At 35.7% G+C, this 19331-nt stretch overlaps 1 protein-coding gene across 9 annotated transcripts in view; it reads right to left on the reverse strand.

Moving 5' to 3' along the window:
- The window catches only part of LOC139976217 (kinesin-like protein KIF1A), a 97819-nt gene that overhangs the window by 68614 nt on the left and 9874 nt on the right, over positions 1 to 19331 (reverse strand). For all 9 annotated transcript variants that reach the window (XM_071984775.1, XM_071984779.1, XM_071984774.1 and 6 more), the window contains exon 3: positions 13172 to 13248. In XM_071984775.1, coding sequence (XP_071840876.1) covers positions 13172 to 13248 — 77 coding nt within the window. The remainder of the gene's footprint in view (positions 1 to 13171; positions 13249 to 19331) is intronic.

The raw sequence follows: 19331 nt of genomic DNA on the forward strand, positions 1-19331 counted from the left end.
CACGTTTCCTGTGTTCATGCCATTTACTTTAAATGTGCATGTTTCATATGTTCATGCAATTTACTCTAACTGTACATGTTCATGTGTTCATGCCATTTACTCTAACTGTACATGTTTCATGTGTTCATGCCATTTACTCTAACTGTACATGTTTCTTGGGTTCATGCCATTTACTCTAACTGTACATGTTTCCTGTGTTCATGCCATTTATTCTATCTGTGCATGTTTCCTATGTTCATGCCATTTACTCTAACTGTACATGTTCATGTGTTCATGCCATATAATCGAACTGCACATGTTTCCTGTGTTCATGCCATTTACTCTAACTGTACATGTTCATGTGTTCATGCCATTTAATCGAACTGCACATGTTTCATGTGTTCTTGCCATTTACTCTAACTGTACATGTTTCATGTGTTCATGCCATTTAATCAAACTGAACATGTTTCCTGTGTTCATGCCATTTACTCTAACTGTACATGTCTCAAACTGTACATGTTTCTTGTGTTCATGCCATTTCTAAGGAATTTTAACTCATTAGAGAGGAAATTTAGGCCTATACACCTTACAACCTAACGTCAATCCTTAAAAACCACATGGCAACCATATGACATGAGACTTAACTATGAAGTTTCTAGGAATTCTGATTGTTTGCAATTGACACGAACCATCAGCAGCCACAGTTTTTCTACAATGGCTCCTTAACAAGGAAGCACACCTCAGCTTAAATACTAACCAGTGACAATATATTCGTAGTCATTATGCTATATAAACATGCAAGGAAATGTTTTCTTTTGACTGCAGACCATAAATGATCATTCAAATTTTAGTGGGAAAAGTCTAGTGGGCAATTCTTCGTTGGTTTCGTACTTAAAAAATTGCCCTAGATCATGCGTACTGGGTACTGAGAAACGATAAACTACGAACATAACAACCTACATCAAATCTTATGAAAAGTAAAATTTAATGGTACATGGAATACATCTGTTGTGCTGAGATAGGTGAGTATAGCCCCCTTGAGAGAGTGAGTGACAGATGAAATGCATTTCCACCCTCCTAATCCCTCCTAATCTGTCCTAATCCCTCCTCACCGTCTCGTGCACGTAGCATATATAACTCAGTGCAATGGATTGGTCAAACTAACATGAATCCCTCCCTTCCCTTACTGATCAGAACAAGACCCAAAACGTGCATATACACATTGCATTGACCGGAGGAGGCCGGTCATAGAGGATGCACAGTGATAAAAAGTTACCAGTTCATTCTAGACAAGGTAGAACAAGGGTGCTAAGGTTGTGGGGAGACAGGTAAGCGAGGAGGGAAGTAAATCGTGCATATACACAGATAAGTTCTACAAGATATTTATGAAGAAAGGAAACGAAACATCATGCTAATTACTTCATTCCTTCACTTTGAAGAAACGCTGTTTTATCTCAAGTTAACCTATACTTTCAAACTCAACTCCTACGCTATTAAAAATCCAGGAAGCTTCGATGAGTTGGACGGTTTACATCTTAACAATTATTATTAATGCTTTCTATCTATATATCTATCTCTCTCTGATAGATGCTTGTCACTTGCCTGCAAAAACCTATCAACTTCTGTCTTAAAAACTGTATATATACAATTTGATTAGGTGGGCAGGCACTGGACAGCCATTGGCAAGAATTTGTCAGATTCCATTCCATTTCAAATTACTGATTACATTGGCCTAAATATTATCCCTGCTTGATAAAGCAAACAGCTTTGCTACTCAAATCGGGGACACTTTTTGTGAAATGTGGCAAAAGATTCTGAGATGTTAGGTAAAATAGAAGCCATGGGTCAACTGAACCCTTTTCCCAAAGTGCCCTTAGGCTGGCGACCATTATCATCAGTTGACAAAAGAAAAACAGATCCAACTGGACAGCAAAGGATAATAAGAATATAAAATACTTCCTACTATTCACTGGTAACCATGGAAACAGTTTTCAAAGCCAAAGGTCTGATCATTAATTTGATCGGGGGGGGGGGTTGGGCTGGGATGAAGGAGGTGGGGGGGGGACTTAGCCCTTTTCAATTATAAACTAAGAGTAAACTGACACTATTCAATTGCTTACTCTTTGTATTTTGCTCCTTTGTATCATTTCTATTCCTAGTTTAACCAAAGGACAGACAAGTGTAAGATTTCACATATCGTACTCAACTACCCTGGCTGCCTAATGTCCAACTCCATTTCCCTTTCCTATCTCGCTTCAACCGACTTGAAAGAAGATAAGGACCCTTTGAATCTGGTGTACGCCATCTTTAAATGTATAAACACACTACTAGCGCTACAGTAGAAGAGTTTACTACATGTAACATAAATACATACAAACTTACTGTACAGTACATTCCTTTCCTTTAAAGGGTGTGAAGACTCGCGCAGAAAGAAACGTCTCATGCCGGTAATCTGACCTAGTTTCGAATGAGGTGTAACAGAAGTGTTAGACACCACCATCGATCCCAGAAAATACACACACAGCTTGCTACCTTCAGTTATTAGACACTAGTGCACAGTCAATACATACATCTACGGTCAATACCCACAACGCAGTGTACATAGCAGCGTGGACATCTCAGGTCTAGATAAAAGATAACAAGGTATCACGTTTCATTAATGTCTACATTTTGTAGCGACAAGAAGAAAACGTCATTTGCAAGCAACGGAAAGTTAACTTTTTCAGAGCGCGGCATGCGGTTTGGGGCAAGTCTTCAATGCCTTTAATTTCATGTGTTTATTATCCAACTTGAACATCAGCGTGATTTCACTCTCAACAAAAGAGCATCTTGGTTCAAACATTGCATAGTTTGCCTAATTTAATGTAGTTTGTTTCTGTAAAGAGGAGGCGTCTCCTTTTGATCTGTCCTGATGTTGTCTTGTGACTCACCCACACTAAATATTACCATAGATCTACATACTTGTTGTTTTCATATTGAACATATGGCATGCTGAGTGGACATGATGCCTGCTTGGCAAGCAGCATATATTGCCATAAGTATGAGATTCCATGAAATATATATGATATGATTCCTGCTTGGCAAGGCAGCATTAAATTTTCATAAGTCTGAGATTCCATCATAATGTAAGCACTGCATGGGATGAACAGACAGATGTGTGTATGTCAAAATTAGCTTTCTGAGTATTGAATAATTTAAATTACCAATCAGTGTATGAAAACCACACAAACCGTATACTGTGCTAGTGTATAGTTTGGCTATTGGACGACACCACTAATTAACGGAGGTCATTATCCATCTGTACAGAAGGTAATAAGTTGCTTGTCAGTGATCTATTTGATTAAACACACACAGAAGACAGACAGACAGACAAATTACACATACCATGCACAATCCTTGTTCATGGCAATTCTAAAGAGGCAGCATGAACATACATACAGTAAAGGCATCAATACATCACAATCGTGTCCGACAAAGAAGCTGTGGTTATCTCTTATTCTGATTAATTGCAAAAAAAGGATGGTAGTTTGGTAGGAAAGGAAAAAAGCCTGCAAAACTCACAAAGCTGTGATACATAAAAAGTTAGTTTAAACGGATTTCAGGATAAAGTGAACAAAGATATATATGGGGCCTGTATAGATACGATGTACAGCGAAGGTAAAAAGAAATGGATGGATGCAACGTACTTCAGCCGTTTCCATTCAAATAAATTGTTCTGTTGCATATAGATTTAACATCCTTTAATTCATCTATGTCGCTTTGGACGATTTGACCGTACAATAATCTTGTGTTGTATTGTGTGTAGGAGCTACTCAAGCATCTGCTGAAATTGGTTGTTATGATGAATAAATAGAAATGGTTTCGTTAGGAAATTAATTAATTGCTGTAAGGGATGTTGTGTGAATATTGGTAAGATGATGATGATCATTAGAATTCACACCACATTATGTATTACAATGGTTACAATTGGGAACCAGTCCATATTGCGTATAAAAGAACTCCCTACCACTGCTCCCTTCCCCTTTCCCCAACAAGTGAAGAAACAAGACCCCCCCAAAAAAAGGGGGGCTAGTCCATGTTTGTGGGAATCAGAGCTTACTGCAGAATCATGCAACTCTCCCAAATAAGAAGAATTCATTTCAGTATTAATTCTCACCAACAGAACATGATGGTAAAGTTTACGTTGGAGTGAATAATAATAATAATAATAAATTACATTTATATAGCGCTTAATTCAGTGTTTCAAAGTGCTTTACAAAGTAGGAAAAGAGACAAAGGAAACCAGGAAAATAAGAAACTAGGAATCAAACAGAAATGTTTTAAGTTGCACAGAGTACATGAGTCATGTGATCAAACATTTTAGACTTATTTTGGATTTATTTTTGCATCTTTCACAGTTAGCATTCTTCACTATTGTGTGCTAACAGATATGTTCTGAACTCGACTCTTTAGCTCAGGCTATAAATTTCAAACTCCAATGCTTTCTTTGTTTTTTGGGGGGAGGGGGGGTGGGGGGAATGACCTAGGTATACCTGGTATAGCTACTGTTGGAACTATGCAGCATGGAACTACTGCACCTAAAGTTAGCTGCTGTACTATACCTGCCTGATCTGTGTTAAACTATATTGATTGGTTTCCAACTCTGATTTTTTTTTTTTTTTTTCTTTTGAAAAACATGAACTTGTTATTGCAATGTAACTAACACTGACAGTATAGTAAATTGTTGTTTGTTTTTCTAGTTTGTACTAAATCTACTTGAATGTTTTGCATGTTTGCCTGAAGTTATCCTTCCAATAGTGTCAAGGATGCTTTTAATTCCCTCTATAACTGAAACATCTGGAAAGGAGAGAATATCTGTGGGTGTAATTAAACAGATCCTGTATAAATTGCTACAAAAAACAAGGTAAATTTGGGCTTTTATACCAAATTCTTTTGTTTTTACCTCAAAGGCATTTAGTACTAGCTGTATAAGTTGCAGCTGCCATTTAAATCCCACAGGTTTTATTTCCAGTAAACAAACAACCACAACTAACCTGTCTCTACTCTCCTTCAGTACTATCTCATCTACCTTTAAAAGGTGTGAAGACTCGCCCACAAAGAAACGTCTCATGCCGGTAATCTGACCAAGTTCGAATGAGGTGTAACAGAAAGTGTTAGACACCACCATCGATCCCAGAAAATACACACACAGCTTGCTACCGTCGGTAATTAGACACTTGTGTAGAGTCAATACATACAGCTACTGTCAATACCCACAACACAGTGTACATAGCACAATGGACGTCTCAGGTCTAGATAAAAGATAAAAGGGTATCACGTTTCATTACTGTCTGCATTTTGTAGGGACAAGAAGAAAACTTCACTTGCAAGCAACGGAAAGTTAACTTTTTCAGAGCGAGGCACGTGGTTTGGGGCGGGCCTTCAATGCCTTTAAACTTATTATTGTTACATATTACAATAGAACAGTGACTAGTGACCTTCCTCTCAAATATATTATATTTAAATTGCATATTGTAAGTACTTAATATTTCATTGCTATATGTAGGAATCTTACACGAGAGACCAAGTCCAGGTTAAGATATTATACACAGGTAAGAGTTATGAATTCGCACAGAAATTTTAATACAATGTTGGTTATTTAAAAAAACAACAAGAACCAACAAAAAAAGCCTGATTTAAACCAATGACAGATTGAACCATTGACCTCAGATAATGTTTTCAACATTATGAAATCAGTTAAAGAGTTTGTTGACAAGCTCGATAATGCAGAGGCAGGCCTACGCCCAATTTTATATTTCTAAATCCTTTTTCCCCTTGCTGGAATCACCCTGATTCAACCTAACTGTTGTCTTCAAGCTTCTCAAGCACTTTCTGAACAAGAAATGAATGTTAGCTGTTAGATGATGCTGAGTAGGAGGGCTGTGCGTGGGAATATCTGATTCATATACAGTAGGGAATAGATTAAATCACCACTCACAACTGTTAAGTGCTTCATCTATGAGGGAGACTTTTAACCAATTTACATCTCTTTCTACAATTTTGTAGTGGGAGGAGTTTTCATCTATAATTTAATGCATCAGAAAAATTTGAACAAATAATGAAAATAAAAATAAAATAAAACTGTTAGCAAACTGCTTATCCACTAGAGAGCCTGTGTAGGAGAATGTGTAAAATAATGAAGAAAATGTAAAATAATGAAGAGAGCAAAAACAATTTAAGTGAAAAGCATAAAGAAAACCAAGAATTAATAAAGAATATTGAAAGAGTAGCCTATATTAGCTTAATTATTTCTGGTTAGTTTAAAAAAATATAAGTACGAATTCATGAAGGATTAAAAGTATCTGTAGTGTTGCAATACTTAGTAACAGAGCCAAACAATACATAGAAAAGGAATGTGATGATGTTTGTCTTCTTCCCCCTCACCTTCCTCTTTATCCACTAATTAACACCCCCACTCCCCACTCCCACTCCCACCCCTCAGCACCATACGGACATATCCACTTCCCTTATAGTAACATTTGGTAAGATCAATGTATTTCAAACTTTGTACAACTAAAAGCTTTTACTAGCAATTTACATGCTACAGTCACAAATTCCATTTTTCGCATGATTTGCTCTCCCTCTGTATTTTATGTTTTATTTATTTCTGTTCCTATAAGTCAAGGATGCTCTTTTTAATATGAACTGACAATTATCACTAATAAAACCATGAGTACAACTCCTTGACAAAACCCAGTCTACTGCAAGGAAACTAAAAGGTTACAAGGTTGGTGAATCAGAGATGTTGAAAGGTATCAAGTAGGCCTACCACCTACTCAACAGAAGGAACTCAGGAACTGCTGACAATGAGTCACGTACAATAATAATATTATGATGCAATATATTGACAGCTACAGTACATGCACACACTATGCACAGACACAAATACAGTGTTGTATTAAGCAAGTACACTACCACCACTATTTATCATATATATCCATATTATCAATACAATTTTTGCATAACAAGGTATGGATTCTATCATTACAATATATTAATAATAATAAATAAGTTCTTAATATAGCGCCAAAAGGCCTCTAGGCGCTTTACAAAACCTAAAAGAAAATAAAAAAAAATAAAAAGACAGAGAAATCAAAGGAATAAAAAGTCTAGAAAACACATAAACGAAACTTAAACAGTATGTAAAATAGGAACACAAAAATCTAAAAACACGAGAAGACTATAAACCAGACCAAAACCTATAAAAAACAAAACAAGGGATCAGCACATGAAATAGAGTTGTACAAAAGTAAAAGTCTAGATAAAAACATGAGTATATAAAAGTGACATTGCATATGTATCTGATCTGCGAGAGCTGTATAGTTAAAGGCATGCTGTATTGGCCACAAATATGCTAGATATTCAAATATGGTCACCTTTGGTCAAAATTATTAAACTGTTTTGATTACAACCTTTGAGGAAATTTTCCTCACTGGGACATTTAGTCATCTTGTTTGTTCCTTAAAAATGTCTGAGAACAATTTGGAGAGTAAAGACCTCCAGGAAAATACTTTTAGAAAACTTCTAGCAATTATAGCGTGCACAAAAATGGGGCCTATACTGACTACCTTTAACCTCACTCTGTCGGATCTGTCCTAGAGTTTCACAATTTTTGCCACTTGCTAAAAATTAAATGCAAGTTCTCAAATTCTCACTGGCCTTTTTCCTGAATTTGTACAACATAGGTCTGTCACTCTACAGGCCTATTCAGAGCCATGCAATATATTTGCTACTAATAAGCAGTAATGCTTAGGGGTTTATGTTATGTACGGAAATCATTCTGATGATGTGACTGATGACTGTTAACCAATGTTTGTGTTCTTAATGTCTATTGGTTGATAAACTTCAGTACCTTTTTTCTACCGGCATACGGTGAAATCCGTCTGCAATTAGTCGGTATAGAAATTAATAGCTCAAAGTGTATCCACTAGACTGAAATCTATAATTACATGACAGTTTGCAACATTGGTCTCCAGACAGGGTTTAATTTATTATACATCAGGATTTCATCCAACATTATGTCCTCTGTGTTACGTTCTTTGGTGCGAGGCCATACAGGAAGATTTAATAAAGACAGTGGAAAATTTTCTCGACAGTGATTTGGCCAGCTTTACTCTTTTTTGAGATTTTTTTTCTCATTTGAGCACAGAAAAGTAAAATTGTAAATAGTAACAGTCCTTCAACCGTTTTGATCCTACATTGAGAACTTGTTATAACCATTAAAAATCTTGGACATACTCCATGTGCAGTATATACCTTCAAAATCAATTTTTTTTTTTTGTGGCCATGACATGACATACTACAAACTCTAGATACATTTCCCTGACAAATTAGAACATATTTTATGCAAACGTCAATTCCAGCCGTTTGGAAGGATTGCTTTATGCAGGAAATGACACATTTGAAGAATGAGAAATGAGTCATCCACCTCTGTCCTACCTGTTGAAAAATTTACTGATATGTCAATTTGTTAATGTCAATTTGTTCATGTCAATTGCATATGGTAGACAAATTAATTAATGAATTCCTAATGAAGCATACGGACCGAATATGTACCAGCTGTGTAAATAAAGCCCAAAGATTTACTGGTCTGCGTATTTACAAATGACGATCCAACATTACTGCAAGAGAATTAATGTCAACAGTTTGTAGTCATACATCTATAGGAGAGTTACACTGAGAGAGCAATGAAATAAATGCACTGTAGCTTAGCTATATCACTGTGAATTCTTGAGTATTCAAGACAGTTTCAGGGCATCAATCTAGATGCACTGCTAATCCAAATACTCTCACCTCCACCCCACCCCTCCCCCAACCCCCAATCACTATGTCATTTGCTTGAGGCTTAATCAACAATTTTGATGAAACTATTTTATACAAGTTATGCTTGGTAAAAAGGAATTATATCTTAAAAGTAAAGAATGAATATTTTTAATAACTAACATGATAACAGGATCATAGAAGCCCTTCCCACCTATTTTGTAGGTAGACCTAATATTTAGTCAACTGGTAGAAGTGTACTGCCTAAGGTTTTTTTAGATAGGCAAATTTCATTTGGGGGGGGGGGTTGATTGAGGGATTGGGGCAGCAAATATTTGGGGGACACATGCCCCCGCCCCCTCCCCATTCTCCCCTTGGTGACACCACTAATGAGTGGTTAACTGAAGATGGTGGTTATTGACTGGAAGGCACTATTTCCAGAGCTAAGGTGATGGATCATTGCTAATAGGTTACCAGGTAGTCTCTTGACATGCCAGCACAAATGTTAATTGCAAATGTGTTAAATAGACAGATATTAGTGACGTATGTGGCAAAATAATGCATGGCATCACGTGGCATCCATCAACTACAGTATACATTTACATCACATGATACATCAGAAAAAACAGTGCACAATACACAAGTTTGCTAAACCTTTGCTGTATGTTTTTCACTACAGTATAGTACATCAAGAATGCAGTCATTCAAATATTTACATTTCTACTCAATTGCCCTGCAGATTGTTTCATACCGGAGGCAAACATACTTCGCCCTCTGACGCGTTGCTTTAAAATTTGAATTAAACGAACCAATAAAAAAGTGTTTCCGTCGATCTGCTCAATTTACCGCTTCACCTTAAGAGTCTTGTCATTATAGACGACAAACATACATCTCGTCTGGATGATCTAGTTTAATTTTCCATTTCTGAGTCGATGACATTCTGTGAACAATCCCGTGCATAATGCGAGTTGCAGACTTATGAGGACATCATGAGTTTTAAAAAAAATATTTCAACAGTAATATGAAATTGGCTATTTCTCGATGAGAATGAAAAATTTCACTTTTCATCTGAGGATATAGTATTAAAGAGACATATATAAGCCAATGAGTCTTCTTTGCGAGTTCCTGCTTACATACATACATACATACATATAAGGGAATGCTAAAATATTAAAGGGATATTAGGATGGCTGAAGTTGATTGCTTCATTAAAATGACGGTGTTTTAAAGTATACCACATTCGGATATAGCAGCTGACCACCACTGATAGAAACGTCAAACAACAGGACGGCTTACTGTCTTGTACTACCTATCAATACCCTCTCAGTTGATGACTTCCTACCTATTGCTGTACCTGAGAGCATGATCGGAATGTGTCGACCTCTGACCTACCGTAGGACTGCGAGAAGGGATCAAAACCCGTTTCAAATTAGACATGAAAATACTTGACTCCTAAGTAACCAATTAAGAGAGGTCGAACAGTTGTTGTTGTTGGAGTCAAACCTCGGTCAGATTATCTTACAGCTATCGATGCCAAAAATTTTAAACGTTGAATCGGGAGTGTCTCTTTTTCGATTTTGTAACTGTATGTCTGCTAAACTGTGTGGAAATTAGGAAAAAAACTGCAGCGGGCGATGATGGCCGAGCTTGCTGGTAGGAATGTGTTTGAGTGTAACATGAATACATTCACACAACTTGACAGACATTTACACAAACATTCTAGTTGGGTAGTCATCACATGTACAGTATGCAGCTAAACTATTAAATTGATAATGTCAAAGACTTAAAAGTGAGATAACTGCAAACTCATTGTTTACTTGGAATGTTAAGGGTGATTTGCATATTTATCCTTGCAGACATTGATGATTCAAAATGGAAATATAAGATAACAAATTATCCATTTGGTATTACACAGTAAAAAGATTAAAACAATAAATAATAGCAAAAAAACCCCTAATGAATTGAAGAACATTGGTGCCACTTGATAGTCCTACTGTACAGTAGGCTAGTTCTGCTGTTGGCCACTTTTTGCCCATTTTATTTGGTATTACGCAATAATCTGTACTGTCGTCATGGAGCTATACTACCATCCATTTTCTTTTCTTTAAGATTGAGATGATTACGAAACCGTACAACATATCATACAGCCTGTGTGGTAGGATGTTGTTTATACTGTGTGTTGGCAAGATATGATCAGGTGACTTCATCACTTGGGATTAAACGGTGATTTAAATTACGAAAGGGTCTTCTTAATTGGAGCAGTGACAACAACAAAAAACAGTGACAAACAAAGACATCCAATCACTATTATACAGTACTTGCTTTTACTGACACAATGAATATATCTACTAGCCTACTTTGAAATTGTCTGTAATTGGTGTGTGTTGTATCCCAACAGAAGGACATACAGTAATCGATCCTATATTAATGTCCATTCGTCTAATGACAAGCAAACATTAATTGCAAATTGTTCCTGGCAGAAAAATCAATTACTGTAACATGTTAAGGCTCTCGGGTAATTAAATTTGCTCTGTCCAATGGTGGTTTGGTGCCATGTCATTGCTCTCGTTCAGTCTGGGACGGATTAAACGTGACGATTTAAAAAAGGCGATTGAACAAAGCACTTGATGTCCATGCAAAAGAAAAGGGAAAAACCTAAGACCCTTGATGATGTCCACAGAGGTATGCCACTTGGATAAAATATTATCAAAATGTTTGATATGTGCTGTGTTAATAAACAAGCAAACTAAATCCCTCAACATTGCCCTGTTTTGGGAAATTTGCAGGTGATGAACTTCTAGATTATTAGTTGCTTTCTGTATCAAGTAGGTTTGAATTTGATAGGAATTAATGAACCGTATCAGCACTTTGTCAACAAATTTCTACTGGTCGAGAGGGGCTGCAGAATAAATGAAGCTGAGTAAAATAACTGAAGCCAGGCTGAGTAGGAAGTTAACTTTGGTGGTTTTCACATTTCACGCAATAGACACTGCTGACATCTCTATTGTTATCTATTGTTGACACTGCTGACATCTCTATTGTTATCTCTATTGTCATCTCTATTGTTTGATACTTATGCAGCCTGGCTGCAGGGAATATTGCAGCTGCTGCAGCTTTCCTCTTTGACACAGTGGCTTTAAAATGGGACTCAATCCCAGCTATCTATCTTGAGCTTATGTGACAAAGATATTTGTGAAATACAACTCCCCCAAAACAGCTAAGAAAAATCTTATTCTGTTTGGGAGATGTACTGGATTGAATGTCTTTGTCTGGGAGATGTAATTTTGTAAATTATATGAGATGTAATTTTGGGAGATGTAAGTTTATAAATCTGTGATGTCAAAGCACCACTATGATATATGTATTAAACCTTTCACTTTCTCTTTGTGTTTCTATTCATATTTTCAAGGTAGAATGCTCACAGTGTTGATACTGATACCCAATACCATCATTAGGTTATTATGTTCAGACCTCCAATATTTTAGATTCAGCTTTCTTCAAAATCCATCTCCATTACAGCAAAATAAATATTATAATAAATATAGAAAAACATAGGAAATTGAAAGAACAAATAGCTCAAATATCATGTCATACTTAGACTTGTTCAAGTCTTCAACTTTGTGTATGAAGGAAACATTAAGTCTTTGATATATCTCCCAAATGGAATAAGATGTTTCTTAGCTGTTTGGGGAAGGTGCTGTGGCCGAGTGGATAAAGGCAGTGGCATTTGAAGCAATGAGGCTTAGCAATCGGGAGGTACCGGGTTCGATACCCGGCCAGGTCATAGTAAGGTGAGTTTTTCATCCAAGAGCAATCTACTGTACGGTTTTCCCATCTAAATGACTTTGTAAATTGGAAAGATTCCAACTTTGAGTTGAAATGTTTGAATTGGAAGCCACCCGACGTGTAAGTTGTGATCAAGAAGCCCTTGCGGGTTTCTCCCACATTTTGTGGTCGCTTAAGCATCATAAAGGGAACTGCTGATTCTCATTATTATTATTATGTTGTTCATGCCAATTGGATAAATGATTCACAAAATGTTTGACATGTGCCATGTTAATAAACAAGCAAACTAAATCCCTCAACATTGCCCTGTTTTGGGGAATTTGCAGGTGATGAACTTCTAGATTATTAGTTGGTTTCTGTATCAAGTAGGTTTGAATTTGATAGGAATTAATGAACCGTATCAGCACTTTGTCATGAAACAGTAGTTATCCGATAGACTGATAATGAAAGTTGGGTTTGTGTCGCCTTTAATAGGGAGATACGGTATATTAAACTCAGTACAGGACTTCTTTCCCTGAAGTAGCTGGTTTCACTCTCATCCTGGCCAAGAGCTTCTCTGCATGTGCTTTCACATGATATTGAATATCATTATACAGCATATACTTACATTTGTGTGGGACCAGTAAGAATAATCAAACTCAAAGTTCTTTGGTTGTTCTTTTGGGATTTTAGGATTCTGAATGCCTGAAGAGAGAAAGAGAGATAACTAATGTCAAGGTGGGGGAATAAAAAAAGAGCAAAAATACATTTATTAAATTGATCAGTTTTACTCAAAAATTGTTTAGGTACCGTAGATAGGAATGCGCATATGTTAGAGATGGAGACATGTAAGAGGAGCAAAGTAAAACTTTGATATTTAATATCTTCCAACTTGAATTTAAAGCTGCTGTTTATAATCTTGTTACCTAACATCCGTCACGATGCAAGCAAATTTTCCTTCGTGGGCTGAAAATATTGATCATGCAACTTTCTTCAATTAATGTCTTAATAGATCTGTTGTTTGGTATTTTGGATATTTTGTATATGTGTCCGAATAAACGTATCAAAATTACAACTAGCCATACAGTACCAATATGTACACTGTATTTAGGACAGATGTATGTATTTTAGATCCTCCTGCAAGCAGGAACTCGCGAAGAAGCCATCATTGGCTTATCAAAGCCGCAAGCTGACCGAAGTCAGTCTCTTAGATTCATATTTAACGTCCATGATTATGAGTTGTCAATTGTCAACAACTCTGTAACTGGATGACACACATTTATCTTGGAGTGACTCGAACTCGGAAGCTGATGATTGCAAGGCATCAGGGTTAACCACTGAGCTAACACTCCTAAAGATGTGTAGGTTTGGTGAATAGAACCAGCTTTGTGCTGTAAACTTCAGATGGATCATAGGCCTTCAGATGGGATCATGGGCCTATAACCATTACTCTGTCTGATTTCAGTATTACTTAAGTGATGGAGGGTGATGCCAATTTATCATTTAACCTGTCTGAGGGTTTCAATGCCATATGAATTTGATGCAAACAATAACAATAAAAAATAAAACAATAACAACCGTTAAAACTTTGCCCCGCTGTGCGACATCAAAACTTTATCAAGATTGTATCAGATATTCTGACACAAACCAATATTAAGGCCATGATGACATCTATACCATCTATACTAAACCATACAAACAGTTTTAACTAAACTTTATACAAAATTAATTTTTAATCTAAATTTCACACCAAAAACCCCAGATATCAATTGTCTGATCCAGCCACTCTTCCAAGCTTCATATTTTTAAAACAGTTTCATCTTCCTAAATATTTCTTCCATCGGCATTGATTATTTTTTATCAATCTCTTCGCCAAGTGGCGATGACTAACCATCCGTAAAGTCTCACGTAACCAATGCATGCCCAAAACTCTTTTCCGTTGACTTTTTGGTCGGCCTGACTATAATGCCCGGATCATCGCTGACGTCGCATAGCCATTGGACGATCGGCTTCTAGCGATTGCCGACGGAAAGAACAGAACCGACCGAGCTACTTCTAATCCCCTGGCAGACGCTAAGTGATGACGTCTGCCTCGATATCGCCATGGCAACCCACTTGTGTGAGCTCAGAGCGCTTGATTTCTGATTAATGTATAGATTTCCATGTCGTAAGTTTGGCAAGTAGATTATTACGTCCTTATTGGATCACAGGCTCGAACAGTTGGTCATGAGTGGTTGATAAAAGTGGAAGGAGAATATGCCAACAGATTCTACAAGTCTCTAAAAGATGCATCATGTAGATTGTAAATCCAAGTATGTTAATTTCTCAATTAAATAACGTTAGTAGTACAACACTATACTGTAGCGGCAATTTGGTAATTTCTTTCGAGAAATTTGGTTTATCAGTCCTTAATTGGCAGTAATAATCTAATGAAATCAAAACACAATTTGCTTATTACCAGAATAACAATTACAAGTAGGATACGATAGAAATCATAATGTATAGTTGTATGATATCATACTGTTCATACACATGATATTTTTGAAATAATTGCAAGTACCTCGATATTGTTCTTGTAGTTTTCAGACGTTTTAAAAACTGATGCAATTAAGTTTATAGACGTAAAAAACAGGGGCTGGATTTCCTTTCTTAGAGGGACCCAAAGCTTTTCCAGGAGCAGGCAGAATCTATCTTCTAAAAAATAAAATTCTGACAAGTTTTGGAGAGGGCAGACAAACAGGGGTTTTTGTTTGTTGGGGGGGGGGGAGGGAGAAGGGCAGGATGGGATTAAAACATCAAAAGGATGAATGGCACTATAAATAAACTTGCAACCAAACAGAGAGAACTACACGACAGCTTTCAAAGTTACAGGCACATATCAAAATTTGACTTTATATTTCATTACAGAAAGGATAAGATTATTATGTTTATATACCCATGAGGCCATGATTACCCATTTAATCTCTATGAATTTTATCTTGAGAATGTTTTTAAGAGGGCTCCCTTATGTAAAGAAGTACAGAAACCTACAACTGTAGATACTAACACATAATGGATGTTTTGGTATTGAGGATCCACTCTGCGATATACATGATATGTACTGCAGCATAGTCCGATATCAGAGCCTATACTGTAATATACTGTGTGTATGCTTATAACACCAGGAAAGCTGATTAAGTTTCCAAATTTTTGGAATAAGAAGGGTGAGAAGCAAGGTTCTAGCCCTGGGTCTCCCCCCCCCTCCCTCCCACCTCCTCTTTCTTCCACTGGATCCTGAATAGCCTTCTGCTCTTCACCCCCCCCTCCCTCCAACCTCCTCTTTCTTCCACTGGATCCTGAATAGCCTAGAACTGCTCTTCAAACATATATATCCATCATTGAATGTAATAGGTACTATAGGCTGTATATATGCTAACTGTTATAAACTTGTATTCATGCAAGAGCAATTTTGTGCAAGAAGATTCCAGTAACTATACAGTTTGCCATTGGACACAGGTACACACACTGTAGGTGGAAAGTACAGTATTAAAGTACTCCATTTTGCAAGTGCATACAGTAGATTTAATTTAAGACATGACAACAGGACATATCTCCTACGGTAAATCTGCCTCCTCCTCCTCCCTCCCTAACCCAGTATTTCAACCCTTCCCCCCCCCCCCTCATACCAGGTAATTTTTCACAATAAAATTACATGTGACCAGCTAGCTACAACTTACATCACTGTTTCTGCATGTTGTCATTAACTTAACACTTTAGCGCAGACTCTCTTTATTCATGGTTTGATTGTGTTATATATCAAGTCTTCTTCTTCTCAATTAAACTGATGACTAATAACGACTGTCAAATTTACAAAGTAGCACTCGGGTTAATACGAAATCCTCGTTAACAATTTTCTAAAAGCAGGTTAAGTATCCCACTGAGCAGTTCGACTTAATTTAAAAATTAGAAACCTTTCATGAAAAAGTATTTGAGAGCTTTTTAAATTTATCACACGCAGACAGAAGAAGTCTCTCAGCAATATATTTCAGCTGTAGTCTGTTAGACTCACTTATTGCAGAAAGTTAATTAACAAAATTAAAGTGACTGTGGTATGTACATATAAAAAGAAAATAACAAGCTATACACTACCATACAACAGTAAATTGTTTCTATGTGTAATGATACTTTCTTCTGTTTAGGTTTTCATAGTTGTACATGAAATTTACTGTCAAAATTTGATATATTTCCATCACAAACTGAAAATGATGCACCACATACATGCATATATATTTATATATATATATATATATATATATATGTATATATGTGTATATATATATATATATATATATATATATATATATATATATATATATATATATATAAATATATATATATATATATATGTGTATATATATATATATATATATATATATATATATATATATATATATATATCTACATACACACATATATATATATCTACATACACACACATATATATATATATATATAATATATATATATATATATATATATATATATATATATATATAATAAATGTATCTACATATACACACATATTTATATTTATACCCACATATATTTTTGCAACACAACCAATTACCATGCTTACTGCACACATACCCAGTATGTATACAATATTATTCATACTGTACTCAATATTAATCTTGAAGAACCTTATTCTACTGTACATATACATCCCTGCTTGGCTGAATCATTATGCACACTCTGCTGCAATATAACTGCGCCATGTAAATTAAAGTTTTTTCACGGACACAATGAATCTCCTATCTTTCTTATTGATCGCGAAGAAGGCCACACTATCAATACAGTACAGCCACCGTATTACGAAATGCCAAACCTGCAAGCGTAATTCGTAATCACTGAATATTGTATTTCGTTTTAGTAGATATCGAGTGATGTTACCAGTATACTGTATATATAATATACATGCCATTATTGGATGGCGTGTCTCCAAACTGATTTCTGGCGATATGTACAGTACATACGTACGGTAGCATACTGAGTTTTATTAAGTAAGCTGAAATTCATCATATAATGCTGACTATATTAGTTCTGCTAATTTGACTATGATTATACCTGTACAAATATTACAGATCTCTATTGAATATATCTGCACTGGCTTTCCACATGAGAAGATTCTTGCTACAGTATTATACGAATACACTACATTGAAGGGTTAAATTTTATTTGATACAAAAAGTAATTTATACAGAAACCTTCATGTTTTGCTAAAAACAGAGAATTTCAAATTGTTTTATTATATTATATAGCTGTGAAGCATCAGGTTACCATCTTATCATAGGTTATCTAATGTATACATGTCCTTTCCTACAATTTTGCTTTTGTTTTTTTGGGAGGGGAGGAGGGGGGGGTCTTCTCTCTGTCCCTTTCAGAAGTTTTGTAATGCATATGCAAGTGATTATAAAGAATTCTGTGAGATTATTGTAAAATTACCTTTAACAGTTAAAGATCATCAATGAATGAACTGATGGATCCTTCAAATTCCAAGCTCTTTCTATTGTCTTACATGAAATATATTCATCACAATTAAATCTACTAAAAGTAATAGTAATATAAAAAAAAGGCGGTTAATTTCAAAAGTTCTTTATTACTGTTTTCAACAATGTGCAATATAAGCAAAGTGCCTTGTTTAAATAAAAACAGTACCTGGAAGAATATATAAAATATATATTTATTCATTTCAGTATTCATGTTGTGTTGATAGAAGGTTTTCTTCATTTTATTATCTGACATATGTGGGTTTTTTTTTCTTTAAAATCTAAATAATTATTTAATTTAATAATCTAAATCATCAGACAGCAAACTTGTGATAACTTGACCATGTGTGATCAGATACAATGTTTTAGCAGATTTGATAAGAATCAAATATTTAATTTTCTAAAACTTAATACTAAAGCCCTTTTATTTTCCTTTCATTATCTCTTCTCTTTAATTCTCCACTGAAACTTCATTTTGTGCAAAACCATTTCATATACAGAAATTTAAAATGAATTTCCTTCCACTAGTTCCACAATCTTTACTGATAAATTTGGCTATCACTTGATCTAACAGTGTCAGGTTAATGCTGCGATTCAATTAATTTACTGTCAATCATATTCTGTAATGGCATTTATTGTTTTTTTGACAAATAAAAGAACGATGGCCTCTGGGCATCCGGCGACCATCCAGCCGTCCGGAAATATGAAACGTTTCTCTTGTACAGCACAAGCTATTCTCCAGTATCACATATCGCCCCCTGGGAGTGACAAAATGAAAACATTACGGTAACCCTTCAACGATGTCAAACGGAAACCAGTCACCGGGCGAAATGTTTGTAGAAGGCTTGTAACTACGAACCTGTCTACACTGAGGTAATGTATTACACAAAATTATGACCATGATCAGTAGAATATAATTGTATGTAGCAAAATAAATTATATTTATGTGGTAATACAGTAGTACACACTTGATGTACAGTTTATGAATAGTGTTTTGCTCTGGCAGTGATAATACAAATTAAAGCTTCCATGCACTTGACAGGTACATTTGACATGAAGTTCTACACTGGTGAAATGTAAAATTCCCAACATCACCGGACCACATCAAACCCACTGTGCACTACAAATTCCCCTCAAATAGGCCACCTATAGAAGCATATATGATACAACTGTTTGCCTAATGAGAATGCAGTGGACTAGAAACTCTGTGGAAAGAAAATGATATAGCAAAGGCTACTACTGTACATATATTATCTATATATA

The sequence above is a fragment of the Apostichopus japonicus genome, chromosome 11 (genome assembly GCF_037975245.1).
Source record: "Apostichopus japonicus isolate 1M-3 chromosome 11, ASM3797524v1, whole genome shotgun sequence".
NCBI classification, from domain to species: domain Eukaryota; kingdom Metazoa; phylum Echinodermata; class Holothuroidea; order Aspidochirotida; family Stichopodidae; genus Apostichopus; species Apostichopus japonicus.